Consider the following 13,972-nt stretch of genomic DNA (forward strand, 5'->3'; position numbering starts at 1 on the left):
TTCTAATAAGTTGTATCGGCTACCAGCCTGCAAAATCGGACTTCCCAAAAAGCCCTTCCTGCCTTTGTCTGATCAATACTGCCTATCCCAAAAACCAGACTCCCAGAACTTCTCTGGTGGTTATCTACAAAGACCAGACCTCCAGAACTTCCCTGGTGGTCATCTACAAGAACTGGATGGCTCTCTGTGACCCATTATCACCCAAAAGCTTTGTGAATTTGTGAACAACAAGAACCCACAGTATAAGAAGAGGCTGCAAACCAAGGTTTGGTGGAGCGTGGAGTGGGCGGTGACCCCTCGCGTTCCCCAGCACTGCTTGCTCTTTCTATATCAAATAAAGCAATCTAAAATTTGCTGAATATCGAGACTTTTGTCTCTGATTTATAACATTAAGTTACCAGCATAAAGTTCATCATGAAAGTGTAAGTGCATAGTATTTACCTTATGTCATCACATGGAAGGTGGACCTTAGTAGCGTTAAAAAATACAATCTGCTGCATGTCTTGTTTTTAATTTTATCCCTTTCTTTATATAAACTCACATGTAATTTCCCTTTACATAAGTTGCATTAAAAAGAACAACAACACAGCATGAGTCACTCCACAGATATTTGTACACTAGAACTTACAGTTGGCCAAGACTGAAAGAGCCTTTTAATATCTTTTTATCCTGCTTATTTTGAAGTCCAAATGTTTTCAACTATGAGTACACATAGAAGTGAACTGTAAAAAAATGCTCAAAATAATCTTTAAAAAATGTTATTTCTAGCCAGAAGTTAAATGCAGATTATAAATACAGGTTAAATATATCAACAAATATATAAATCTATCTTCTAAAAAAGACAGATTAAATCCGGACAAAGTGCAATTTATAGAGAAAAACTCCAAATGAGAAGCCTATCTGTATGAAATAAGATAGAACACGCACACCAAAGACTAGGAAAATACAGCACTTATAAGATCTTAATCATGCCACATTATGAATGCAAATTGGTTTTTACAAAAAGTCTTAGTGAAGCCAATGGAACAGCTCAGGAAATAAATTTATGGGATGCTTCTGATCATTGCAAACCGAAGAATTCTAATAACAAGAGTGCTTGGATTTACAAAGCTTAATATGGCAATTCGTTCAAATGTGCTTCTCCTAGAGATGCCAGCTGGGAATGACTTTCTCCAATATCAAAGAAATAAACTCCAGACTCCACTCCACACTGGAAACTAAGAGTGCAGCCCTGATAATACTTTCTGTCACTCTGCAGGAATGAAAGAGTAACACCAAACTAGTTATAAGGCTTCCCATTCTTGGCAGCAGCTACACCTGTCAAGACTCAGAGAAACACTTGTTAGGTTATGAAAACAGTACAGCTAATCATTGCTTTTGGAAACATCCATGCAAAACACCTTGTTCATTCAAGCAGAAATAAAACAAGAACACTCTGAGAACAATAAAACAAAACTGACTAATGACTCAACTACAAACACCCCTGTGAAAACTGATTCAGTTACAAATGCTACAATGAATTATAACCAAATCTTCTCTGCTGAAGGAAAATATTTCAAGGTCAAATAAAGAATGCTCCACTGAGAACAAACCCTAGTGAAGAAATCACACAAAGCGATCCTGGAGCAGAGTTTTCTTTAGTTCCAACTGCCTAAACACTGTATTTGTTCATACTTTTCTATAGCAGTGACATTTTATACATATATCCTGTACTGGCAGTGTTAGTACTATTTCTCCAGATATGTTTACAAACTTTTGAAAAAGTGGTCTGCAAGAAAAATACTTAAAAATTCTGTCAATAGAGAACAGAAGACATCGTTTAAGCCTGTGGGCTGTGTTCGGCCAGAATTAATACAGCCTTCAGGTCACAAAAAGCACGAGAGGACATGCATGCTGGCACAACACAAGATGTACCTACTGTCCTGAGTGGTCTAAGAAAATCTCAGATTGGGAGGACTTTTAAAGATTACCTCCTCTGGCAGGGTGGAAGATACCGCCACTAATTCAGCAGCACAAAGGGGACTGAAAACCACCTCATTCAGAAAGGCAGAGCCTTCAAACCTGCTGTTTAGAAGCCATGAACAATAAAAGATGGAGGAAATTACAAGGAATGGGTAGATTCTAGGGGAAAAGAATGGAAAACTAATCAGGCAGAGAAGTCCCAGAATGAAAAACCAAGCTCAGGAAGACAGACTTCAGCAAGGCTTTGTTTTGTTGTCAGGAGACAACAGAACACAACAATGCCTGACTGGAACCCATTCAAAAACCAATGATGAAATACTAGACAAATCTAAATAAGAATATGATAGAGTCTCTCCTCAACACACCTTACATGACAGAAGGGATACTCTGCCTATTCTAGAAGCTATGCCTCTAGGACCAGGAACCTTACTGGAAAGCTGTTGGAAACACTGAATTGGCCTTCTGGGTATACTCTGACCTAGATCATATGGGCAGAATGGCAGGGTAAATCATGAATTTGGAAACATGAGCTCAGAACACTTCTTACAGGAGGTGGTAGAGCCACCAAATTGGTAGGCTGATAAGAAAATTGCTAGTAGAATAGAAAAAGCTAGTTCAAGATGAAAGAGATGAATCAGGTAGTAATGGCTTAACTCTTCCTCAATAAAAACAGCTTAGTCTTTGAGATTTGCAGAAGATATATGAAATTTTAAAGGAAGGGTGGGCTTGGCTTCTTCTTCTAGGGGACTGCTTCTCAGATGCTGAAGGGGTTAGAATTTCTCTTCCCTAAATGATTCTTCCTGCCATTGTACTCATTGAGAACTACTGATTTGCAGGGCTGAACCAGGGCTGGCAGAGGTGAGACTGACATATGGAAAAACAAATAAGGAGCTCACATGTCCCCTGGGCTACCATAGAGCCTGTGGCTGGTTCCAGGCTTTGTGTCTTTGTGAATGATCTAAAGAGATATCACATTTTTGTATCGCAGATAACATTTAACAGAAGGAGCTGCAAGCTAAGATGGCTTAGAAGCCTAGGCAGGAAGTGCTACAATGGATTCTGTTACAGAATAAATAAAAGAATGCATCTGGGATCTCTAATCTGAAACAAACACATAGAAGAATTAACATACATAGGAGACAATGATGATTAAAATATTTTAAGTATAGAATTGACTAGAAATTAACTACCAAAGCTATATTATATGTTTTGGTTTCAACCCAGCAGTATCAGCACTGGGAAAGAACAGTGATTCTGTAGGTGAATCTAGCATAATTACACATCAAGCATTTCAGTAGCCTTTAAAGGATCTCGTAGAGTTACAGTAAAGAATAATTGAATGAAAAGGGGCAGAAATAGAATGGCAGGAAAAATACAAATAGCTAATAATATATAACTTGGTGATTGCCAGACAAAATAGCTCACAATCAATTATGCAGATTTGGGCATAAAGAAGATGAGAAAGAAGAAGCAAGGAAAATAACCCTAAAAATTCATTAATACAGAGGAAGAATTTGGATGACCACATTTCTTGACACTAGAATGTTGAATAGCCAGTTTCCAGCAAAGCCTCACTACTTAGTGACATCATTACTTATGATATAAGCCAAGACAGGATGAAATACTTGCTGAAGTGGAAGACATGGGCAAATCATTAGTTTTCTTGTCTTCCACAACTCTAAAGATCATTTATGAAGTTGTTCCTTGGCTCCATTAAGTATTTTTCTGTTCTAACAATAAAGAATATGGAAAATCTTAGTCTCTGGCAAGAATGTAAAGCTAAAACAGTAATTAGTATTTTTCTTTGCAGCAAGAGAGCTTTTGAAGTGATGCACTAGATTTTAAATCCTATCTGAAGCAGCATTATCACACACAAGGAAAAAAAAATCACAATGTTAAAGTTCAGCCAGGTTAAACATAATTTTATGGAAAAAGTATATTTCTTACTTGGCCATTCCACCACTCAAACCCGAGAAAAGTGATATGGTTTGCATTTTAAAGAGAGTGAATCTAAATTGCCAAATTTGCAGCCAGGGAGATGAACAAACCAACAATAAGCATAACTCTGAATTTTGTGTCTTATTAAAATATCAAAAATAAAAGCACGTCTCTATTATGCTGGATACAGAAAATATGAACTGTTCTCAGAAGCGTCATAATTAATAAAAAAACCCAACCTAACAACTATTCAACACGAAAGATTCAGGATACTAAGAATTACTGTGAAATTTGGATCTCTCCATTTTCCCTCGTTTGGGAGTCTACCTAGATACTCAATTTTTTCCCACCTCTCAGACATACATGATGATATTTCAGAAATAGCGATGATACTGCTCCATAATGCCAAAAAAGGGATTTGAAGATTGCATCCAAAGATTGGATGATGCCACTTTATCCCTTCTGTTTGAAAGGTGAATGTGTACACAATATGGCAATGAAAATCCCAATTAATGAACTCCAGAAAAATATTTCAGAATCCTCCAATAAATCCAGCATAATAATAAACTCTTGAAATAAATTAGAAAACATGAGACATTCTCAAATAATATGAAAAGCCAAAGATGCAAGCTGTTTACGTAAACCAGAAATGACATCTTAGCTTATACGATGTAATGTTTTTATACAAGCCTGGTAAACTAAACAGTTGTGATGGTGCCAAGTGTTTGGAAGGTGATGAAATTGATTGAAACTGGCCAAGACACCCGTTTCAGCTCTGATCCTGATGCCTAAATACTATATTCAAATATATGAAGGCAGAAAAAAAGTTTAAAAGCATGTTAGTAAGATTGTATAGTTCAAGCCATCAATGGATAGAAAATACCAGAATGAAGCATACTTAAATAACCTTAAATTGGGCACTTTGTTTAGATTATGATATAGCCTTTAACTGCATGATTACGTACTAATTTTTCCACATAAATCCTGATTCATTCAACATACATAATGGATAGTGAGCACATAATGAACTATTTTTCTTGTAACAGCTATTTGCTTTTGTTCAGCGTGTAGTCCCAGGACTCATTTGCTACACATTATTCATATTCTTCTCTGAAGACAAAATTATAAATTTCATAATGCGTTTTTCCATGCACCTCATGGGTTTTCCAGGCTACTACAGCGTCTGTCTGATTAACAAACATTCATTAGTTTATTTTGAAAACACTGCTTGTGAGGGGAGGCAGAAATATGCTTCCATTTTTCACATGGAAAACTGAGGCACAGGAAAGTTACTTAATGTGGTTGATGTTCTCTTCAAAGCCTTTTTTAAAAAGTCCTACTCTCACAGAAGTTAGCAGCAGCCATTGAGTCTAGGTACTCACAGTACCCTTCTCTGCTGGCAAATGAAAAGGATTTGTCATCCTGGGGTTGTGTGTGGCTTTGGAAGATGTCGTGCACTGATACACATTGACCTTTCTCTGGCAGTCACACCAAAGCACGGTCTCTTCTGCCCTGTTCCTTGAACTTATTCCTGTCCCCCTTCCTTCTTCTCCCCAGTCACACTTCAAAAGTCCTTCATTCCTAAGGTGGTCCTTTTAGTCCCAGTCTCTCCGCTTAGCAAGTCCTAGTTCCATTCATTTACTCCTGAGCTCTGTGGTCCAAACTGCCCAGTAACCCCTGTTTTGTACTTCCTCATTCTTCAAATTAATATAATCTGAGTGAACCTGCTCTCACTTTTTTTACTCCCAGCTTTACTTCCCTGATCATGCTGCCTGAACTTAGATTGCCTTCCTTGCTCCTTTATCTTCTTTTCCCATTCTCTTTCAGGGTTATTTTGTCCAATTCCCATTTAACCTAATCCCCATCCTGCAAGTCTTTCCTATTCTTCTGCCCTTGACCAGTCACCACCTCTAGTCCGTTAGCACCTCCAGGGCCAGTTTTCTTGCCTGATCCCGTTGTCTGTGTGCCCCAAGTTCCAGCATGCTCTTTGAAGGTTTGCTTCTGTGCTCTTCTCCTTTCTGTATTTTGACAGGTGTCGTTTTGAGAGGCGTCTTCTGCTTTCTCTCTGTCTATGCCAACAAAGGGCAGGGCGAGTGGATGATGGCATCACTGCTCTCAGCCTGGCTGGACCCAAGCCACAGTGCATCATCTGTAGGGGGAGCACAGCACAGCCACAGAAAAGCTTCGGGAAATTCAGCTGCTGACATCCAAGACTCTTCTATGAAGCCTGTGAAAAGCTCGTTTTTTCCAAGACTTACAGTTTTCTGAAAACAGCTATATTTCCATAGCATTGGCGTGCTCAGGACACAAAAACATCCATTCATCTACTCAAGGTTTAATCCCCAGGTAAGGCTAATACAAATTTTATAAAAAGGTCACCAGAATGTTCAGCACTGATTAAACATTTGTTCCTGGCCTAAGCTTACAGAAGTATGGCTACAATGTTCAAATATGGCAAAGAAAAATAACAAATGCTACACTTTTTCCTATACACGGAATGAGTTCAAGAGAGTTCTGAGGAACTACACGTTAAACTGCACATCTGACTGAGCTGTGCTATCAGACCCATGTAAAAGAATAAGAGCAAATAATGCAAGATGCCTTTGGAAGTAACAGCTCATAACTGGCTTTATAATGTTGCATTCACTTTGAACCAAATCTTATCAGGAATTTTGATCTGAAAAAAAATTCCAAAGTGCATACATTTATCATCTCTTATTTAACATTTGCAAGTTTTTAAATTGCTTTGATTCTTTGAGAGAGATGAAAATGCCTGCAAAAACAACACTGAAAGAAACATAGAAAAAAATTCCAAAATAGATAAACTGCCATAATATTATGAATTGCTTATTCCAATTTCTAGATTTGTGGCTCCTGTATATACCTTCACAGAAGGTATAACCCAGATTGCTGAATACAAAACATCTCAATATGAATCCTCTCATCTTAGAAAACAAGGAAAATATTTTGCTATCTACATAAATTTTCTATTACTCCTTATGTTTTTACTGCAGTAGTGCTTGCAATTCCAACTAAGTGTATTGCAGAATTTGTCATAGTAGGATGTATAATGTTATGATTTTACTGGTTGTCTTTACAGTTACTACAGCTTAAAGATCAAGGAGATTTTCAGAATATGAAAATCTAGTATATTTATAACTTACTATGTGTAATACATTGCTATTTATCACAAGACTTTGTTGAATATCAATGATGCCAATCACCTTAAGGACATCACCCTTTTCAGAAAAGATACCCTAAAATAAATTTCAATTTATAATACAAATGTACCAATGTACACACTTAGGGATCTAAATGTATGGCACGTACATTTGTAGGCTTATCTCAAAGACAAATGCCTTAACCTTTGCTACCTGTCTTTCTGTTTCCATTAAAAGAAGCTTTTTAATGTATAAGTGCCACCTGTAGGAAATACTGGAGTGTGCTCAAGAGCAGCCCTGTGCCAACTGAGGCACTGAGTTGTCTCTCTGCCATCCCCAATATAGGCACCCCCTTTGGAAATTCAGCCACATATTGAGCAAGCAACGGCCCTGGATGTTGGCAGCTTGCTTGATGAAGGTTAGTTTGAAAAGCCACATTGACAGGAAAGTTGTTCTTTTCCAGTGAAATCTAATCAGAAAGGAACTGAAACTAAAAATACTACATTTTTCCATTTGCTTGTCTGTATGACATTAATCCATAGGAATCAAGCAGTCCTTCACTATTGTATGTTGACCCAAATAGAGTTTGTCATGATTAACACGGACTACTTCACTACAATTACTTAGGGTACACAGATACGAAAGATTGCATAATTTATCTATTTTTAACTCTATCTACTATTAATTACAAGGAATATATGTGAAAAAGTGTTTTAACAAAAAAAAAGATAAAAACAACAACCAGTGTAATCTCCACTACTATAAACATAGTTCAGTTTCCTGTGGCAGTGAGTAAAGCATGAATGGAAGGAAGTGAATGTATCTTAATCCCAACATTAAAAGAAAAAAATCAAAGAATTTCTAATGTAGCTATAAAAATAATACTGATAAAAAACTGATGCTGATAAAAACAATAACTGAGAATTTTCAATGTCTTATAATTTTAAAAATATATTACAAGACAAACAAAGAGCTTACAAAAATTAATATTTTTAAATGTTAGTCTGCCTAGGTCAAAGAAAATGAAGTATTTAATCCCAATTCGTAAAAAATAACAGAGAAAACTGGCCTGACTCCCTCTATAGCCATCAGCTTTAACAATTATGCTCCAAAAATACACTCACGACAAGGAAATAGTTTCATTAATCCAACTGTACCAATCACTGATACAGTATCCCCATTCCTTGGTTCATTTAGTAGGTGACATAAATTCCACACCCAAAGCACATTTTGGATCCATAAATGAGAAGCTATTTTTAATAATTCGACGTGAAATGATAAGATAGAAATTATCTGGTATATGAGAACAAATTATATGCCACTCTACGAAAAAAATATTAGTTCATTGTTTGACAGCCAGTGAGTCTGCTTAGTTTTGTCAGTTACAGCTGTGTACAAACGACATCTCTCTTCTCCCCTAGTCAGCCGTCAGCGTCGCTTCGAGCACGTACACTTGTTTTGGCTGTCCCTCGTCACCACCTGACATTTATCTGCTTGCTTCAACACAGACAACCTTTAACACCCGCACCTGGTGCTCTGAAACCAGACTTCATCTGCCTGCCGGGGAGCAGACGGGCGGACGGACCGAGAGCCGCTGTCCCCAGGGCACTGCGGTCTCCCGCGGCGGTGCGGGCGCCAGGCGCGGCGCAGCGGGAGCGCGGCTGGGCGCCCCGGGCCCGTGGGCGCGGTGCTGTCCGCGGTGCTGAACCGCCTCCCTCTCGGTCTCGCCCCGCGCCCCAGCTTGCGAGCCCCAGCCTCGGTCTGCTCGCCGCCTCATGGCTCTCACGAGGGACCGGCAACAAGTCTGGCGGCTTGCCCACACCAGCCGGCACATCCGCCCGTCTATCTGAAGCATGGGAATTGCCCTGTAATACAAAGGACTTTGGAAACCGCGGGCAACAAAACCCCACCAGGGCCACTACCCCATCCCTAGCTCCGGACTCTCCGCAGCTCGGGCTCTGGCTCTCGTTGCTGCCTCTCCCAGAACAAGCCCCAGCGTCCATTCCTGGCAGAGGCAGGGTTGTGCAGCAGGCTTGCCCGGGGTAATCGCACCGCAACGCCAGGAACGGTTTAGGGAGCGGCGGTTTTCCCTCCCTTCCCTCCAGCAAGGTGCAACCTTCTCTTCTTTTGTTCTCAATGACAGGAGGGTGGCGGCAGCGGCGGGAGGGGTGGGGAACACTTGCACCTACAAATTCATGGGGGATAACAAAGGACCATACGACGCGGGGATTAATTTGCATTAGCATCCATGAGGGCAGCAGCATTTTACGTCTGCAGGGATTAGCCGCGCCGAGCTAGGGCTTACCGTCCCTATCGCAGAGCTGAATCGCCTCCAGGCTGAGGTTCTTGATCACCTCCTCGCAGGGGCTCGTGGGGCTGCTCATGGTGTGCGCCAGGCGCGGAGCCTCCATCGCGCCCCTCACCTCTGCCTGCAGTGGCTTGGCCGGGGGCTGGGGCTAGGGCTGGCCGGCTCCGGTGCAGAGCCGCGCGGCAGCGCTTCCCGGCGCCGCCCGGCTCGGCTGCGAGCGCTCGGCGGAGGAGGCGGGCGAGGAGCGGATTTGTCACCGCAGCGAGCCGGGGAGGGGGCAGCGGCGAGGCGGGCGCCCGGCGCGCCCCGGGATCCGCGTTTAAAGGGGCCGCGACCGCCGCCTCGGAACCATCCCTTCCCCCTCCGCTCCTTATGTAACTGCGGCCGCACCTCCACGGGAAGCTCCCGAGGAATCCAACCTCTCTGAGTCAGGCCCTGCAAGCGGCCGGCCCGGGTTCCAGCCAGTCTGCCTCGAGCACAGCGGCCCACCGCCGTGGCGTGGTTTGTTTCGAGGTTACTCCATAACCCGACAGAGTCGCCCAAGGCAGAACCACCCCCAAGTCACCGTTAGTGACCTCCCTTCTCTAAACGCACAGCCCACCATGACCGCTGAGTCCAATCACACCCAACTGCACGGGCTCTGCCGTCCACTCTGATCCTTCGATTATAAAAAAATGTGAAGAAAGAAATATTAGCCAGTTTTAGATTGATAAACCTAGAAAAGCTGTCAGAAGGTTATTGATTGCAAGAGAGGGTGTGGGAATGAGCCATTTCTGGCTGTCTTGCACACTTCCCACCTGCCCTTTTTGTGGGAAGGAGAATTGATCCACATGGTAGCAGTGCCATTCCTATCAAGCTTTTTTGAAAAGTACTTATTTATCAGTTCCCAGCTTCAGAAACAAGAACAGGGCCAGAAAAGGAGAAAATTTAAAGAGTAATATGATAATAAATTAAACTTGTGTAGCACTGTGCCATCATCAGGTGTCACAGCTAAGCTCCCTCCCCACTACAGGCCTGCAGGCTGGACAAAGGACCAGCCTCTGGGCATTAGGGGCTGCAGGAGTGCACTGCTTTCTCCAGATCCCAGACTGACTTTGGGATCAAGCTCACTGTGCTGGAATGGGATCACCAGTTTCCAGACAAAGTGTTTTAAGTCCATTTCCTACCACACATTACAACAAGCACTCCTGGCACCAGTCTGCTGTTTCACCAAACCAAAATTGACACCATTTAGCCATTAATCATGAGACATCAACACTGGTTGCATTGAGAAACATCAGTTCATTGCATGTTGGCTCCCACCAAGACTGAGGCTGTGATATTTCTTGGTCAGCATTGCATGACAGCAAGTTCAGAGAGTCCCTAAAGCTCTCATTTATCTTTCTGCAGTCCCAAGACCACCCAGTGTCTTCCCAGTCCTCACTGACTGTAGCAAGCCCCATGCACAGTTGGATGTCTGTCATTCCACTAACACTGGCCTTTGGGATCCTTCCATTCTATATGACGGTTTCCAGGGACACTAATCTCTGAAATCCAGGGGAGAAGGAGCAATGCTCAGCACCCTTCTGGGAATGTGTTCTCTTTACACACACACACACACCTCACACATACGCTTTCTTGTTCATATTGTTTTCCCTGCTCTTTATTTCTCTGGTGTTTTTAATCATGATGGAAAATGTGTGCAGAGGGGTCAGGCAGAGGAGAAATTGAATGAGTGGGAAGGGAACCTAAAGGAAGAGAAAATGAAAAGGAAGTAACAGGATGGGAGAGTGTGAATCAGTGGGGAGGTGGGAAGGGAGAGAAATATATGAATGAATGCACAGACAGAATGAGGACAAATATAGAATTAGAAAGGGAAGAAATTTAAGTGGGTGAGACTACAATCATCAGGTTTTAATTTTGTCTCTGACAAGCATTAATTCCCTAGACTGAAGCAAAACCTTTCTCCTTGATATTGCAACTGTTCTTAGCACACAGGCATCTCCTACGTAAGGCTGGGAAATTTCTTTCTCTGAAGATGGTCTATTTAGTCTCTCAGCCCTGTTCCACATTCATTCCCTTCTACAATGTGGCAGACACTTCAGCAGCTCACACAATCTTATTACTTCTTTGCTATAACATTATATAAAGTCCATTTGAAACAGACTCTGTTCTTGAATACTGAGAGAATTCCCAATTTATTCTCTCTGCCTCTATTTTATACACCTTTCTCTCCTGAACTTCTTATTCTATGCAACTGAAATCAGGTTTTTAAGAAGGGATGGATTTTGCATAGCTCTTTGGAAGCAGACAGCTTATGGGGTGTTCCCATTCCTCAAAGGCCTCTCATTTCTCAGCTACCTTGTAGCAATAATCCCTAAGATATGTCTATTTCTTTCCCCACACCATTACAATTTGTTTTAAGAAAAGACTGATTAACTCTCTAAATACCAGCCCACTTCAGTGTAAGTGTAGAGCAGAGAAACCTTTTCCATAGCTCCACTTTTCTAAAGCTAGACCAGCCTGAGAGTATTCTGCAGAGTCACACTTCAGACTGCGTGCTTTCTTCAGCCTATCACTACTTCTATCACCTGGGCAAGGAATCAACACTTTTTTAAAGCTCAGATTACTCCCAGATGTGATTCCATGCAATCACTTGACAATAAATTTAGTCCTAGGTATTTCAGTCTCAGAGCACACAATGCTTTCATGGCGTTTTTTCACCTGAGAGAACTATACTCTGCTTGTTTTAACAAGGAATATCATTGTCTGAGGCACAAGTTATGTTTGTGATAAAGGACGACAGAGTCTCAGCATATAATCAGAAAGCTTATTCTGTGACAGATTATCCCTGACAGTGTTTAGCAAAAAATGTCACATATCACAAATATGGGTCAACATTATGTAATGGAAAGTCTGCCAATGGCAGCACAACGTTAGAGACAGCAGAGGGTCATGTGTTTAGAACTGCAAAAGCTTGCAAAAAATTTACCACAACAGCAACCTCTCAGACTTTCAACATTTAGATAAACAGAATCTTACCAATTTATGTAGCTCAACAACAACGTCTGTGTTATTACAGTAATCTCACACAAAGAGAAAGAAGTAGCATTTTCTAGCATGATGCACACACGAGGAAATGTGAGCTATGACACACAGCTCTTGCCTGGCGAGGTTCAGTAATCTCAGCTCTCCTGTCTCAGCCTGGCATTCATGGTCCCCCAGGTAGGTCAGCAAGATCTTGCTGCAGAGCTACCACTCTACAGCAGAAAGGCAGAGAGGCTGCTAGCCAGCTGGAGAGATGTGTGGCTTCTTTCCTAAAAGGCACAACCTCATTCATGCAATAAAGAAGGGGAAAAGGGATTTCTGTGTATTCCTTTCCTCCCCACAAACAAACCCCCTTCCCCACAATTACAAAGTTTAGTCCCACCCGTGTTGCACCCTGTTTTGGTAAAACTGCTGTGCATTAGCAGCAGAGCACAGCACAGAGCTGGGCAACCCCATTCTCACTATTTGAAAACTCCTTTGTATTTCATTGTAGCAGGTTTTTATCTGCAAAAGATTATAAAAGAAAAAATAATATAAAGAAAACCCTTTTCTCAGACCTCAGCAAGACTCAGAGTTACAGCTCTGCCTTGCAACTTGGGAATAAAAAATGACTTGTGTTATTGCTCAGTGGACTGTGCAAGCAGAAGGCAAAAAGACTACAGGCATGGTTTTCAGGAAAAAACCCAGGAAGGAATTAAAGACAGCATCTTAGGTTTTTTTCCTCCTATTAATATGTCACTGGGGAGAAAAGCAAAATATTAAATGACAGATAAAAAGAAGGATGAAAATCAGTATTGAGGGTCAGTTCTCGAAGGTGCACTCACTAAACTTAGCAACTAATCCCTGAAGTTTCATGGAAATAAATTCTTTGCAATTTTGCAGTCATTCTCTCTTTTTAATGGACAATGCCAACTATTTAAAGTGTGCAAAGGCAGGCACTTGAAAAATATTGTTTGCAAAATATTATTGAAATGCCATAGAACTGAAGTAAAATCCACAGACTGGTGACAGAAAGACAAAAAATCCACCCCAGACTTAAGACCGTAAGAGAAAGGCATGACTCTGTAGAGTTAATGTGCAGTGTGACACTGCAGCCTTTGCTGAGACAGACTTTGATGTATGACAATTTAGGTACTAGGTACAGTATCTAACCAGGTACGTCTTTGTTTTTTCTCAGATAACAAAGCAAGAGCCTCCTCAAGTGCTCAAACAATTAGGATGATGGCAGAGATCCCCCTTTTATACTCTAGGAAAGTCCAAGGCAGAGCAGAAGTGTTTATTCTTAGCTCTAGAATGAGTCTCTCTCCCTCTTTCTGCAAAAGTGACACCTACGGCCAGGCACTCTGACACAAAGTCCATCAGTGAGGCTCCAGCTCTCCTGGAAATGTCTCTGCCTGCTGTTTTCTGCTTCGGTGTTGTTTGAGATGCTGGGAAGCTCCACAGTTTCTGGAAACTCTCCAGTGAGGTGCATGCAGTAGCTCATACATCTCAAAATGTCTCTCCTTCCCTGTTCAGAGGGCTTCATTTCAGCAATTGCATTAGTTTATGCATTCAGGGCTCTCTTGCAAGGCCATAA

The 13,972-nt window shown here is 41.5% G+C and overlaps 1 protein-coding gene across 3 annotated transcripts in view; it reads right to left on the reverse strand.

The window, feature by feature from the left end:
- PHYHIPL (phytanoyl-CoA 2-hydroxylase interacting protein like) overlaps positions 1–13,972 on the reverse strand; it is a 55,916-nt gene that overhangs the window by 23,118 nt on the left and 18,826 nt on the right. Inside the window, exon 1 of one of the 3 annotated variants that reach the window (XM_088168814.1) lies at positions 9,367–9,733. The exons of 1 other annotated variant lie outside the window; for it this stretch is intronic. In XM_088168814.1, the coding sequence (XP_088024940.1) occupies positions 9,367–9,472 (106 nt within the window). In that variant the 5' untranslated portion in view covers positions 9,473–9,733. Of the gene's footprint in view, positions 1–5,846; positions 6,045–9,366; positions 9,734–13,972 lie in introns of those variants that run through there. One more of the 3 variants, XM_088168815.1, reaches the window with a different exon arrangement.

The sequence above is a fragment of the Sturnus vulgaris genome, chromosome 8, assembly GCF_052056855.1.
Source record: "Sturnus vulgaris isolate bStuVul1 chromosome 8, bStuVul1.hap1, whole genome shotgun sequence".
Classification (NCBI taxonomy): Eukaryota; Metazoa; Chordata; class Aves; order Passeriformes; family Sturnidae; genus Sturnus; species Sturnus vulgaris.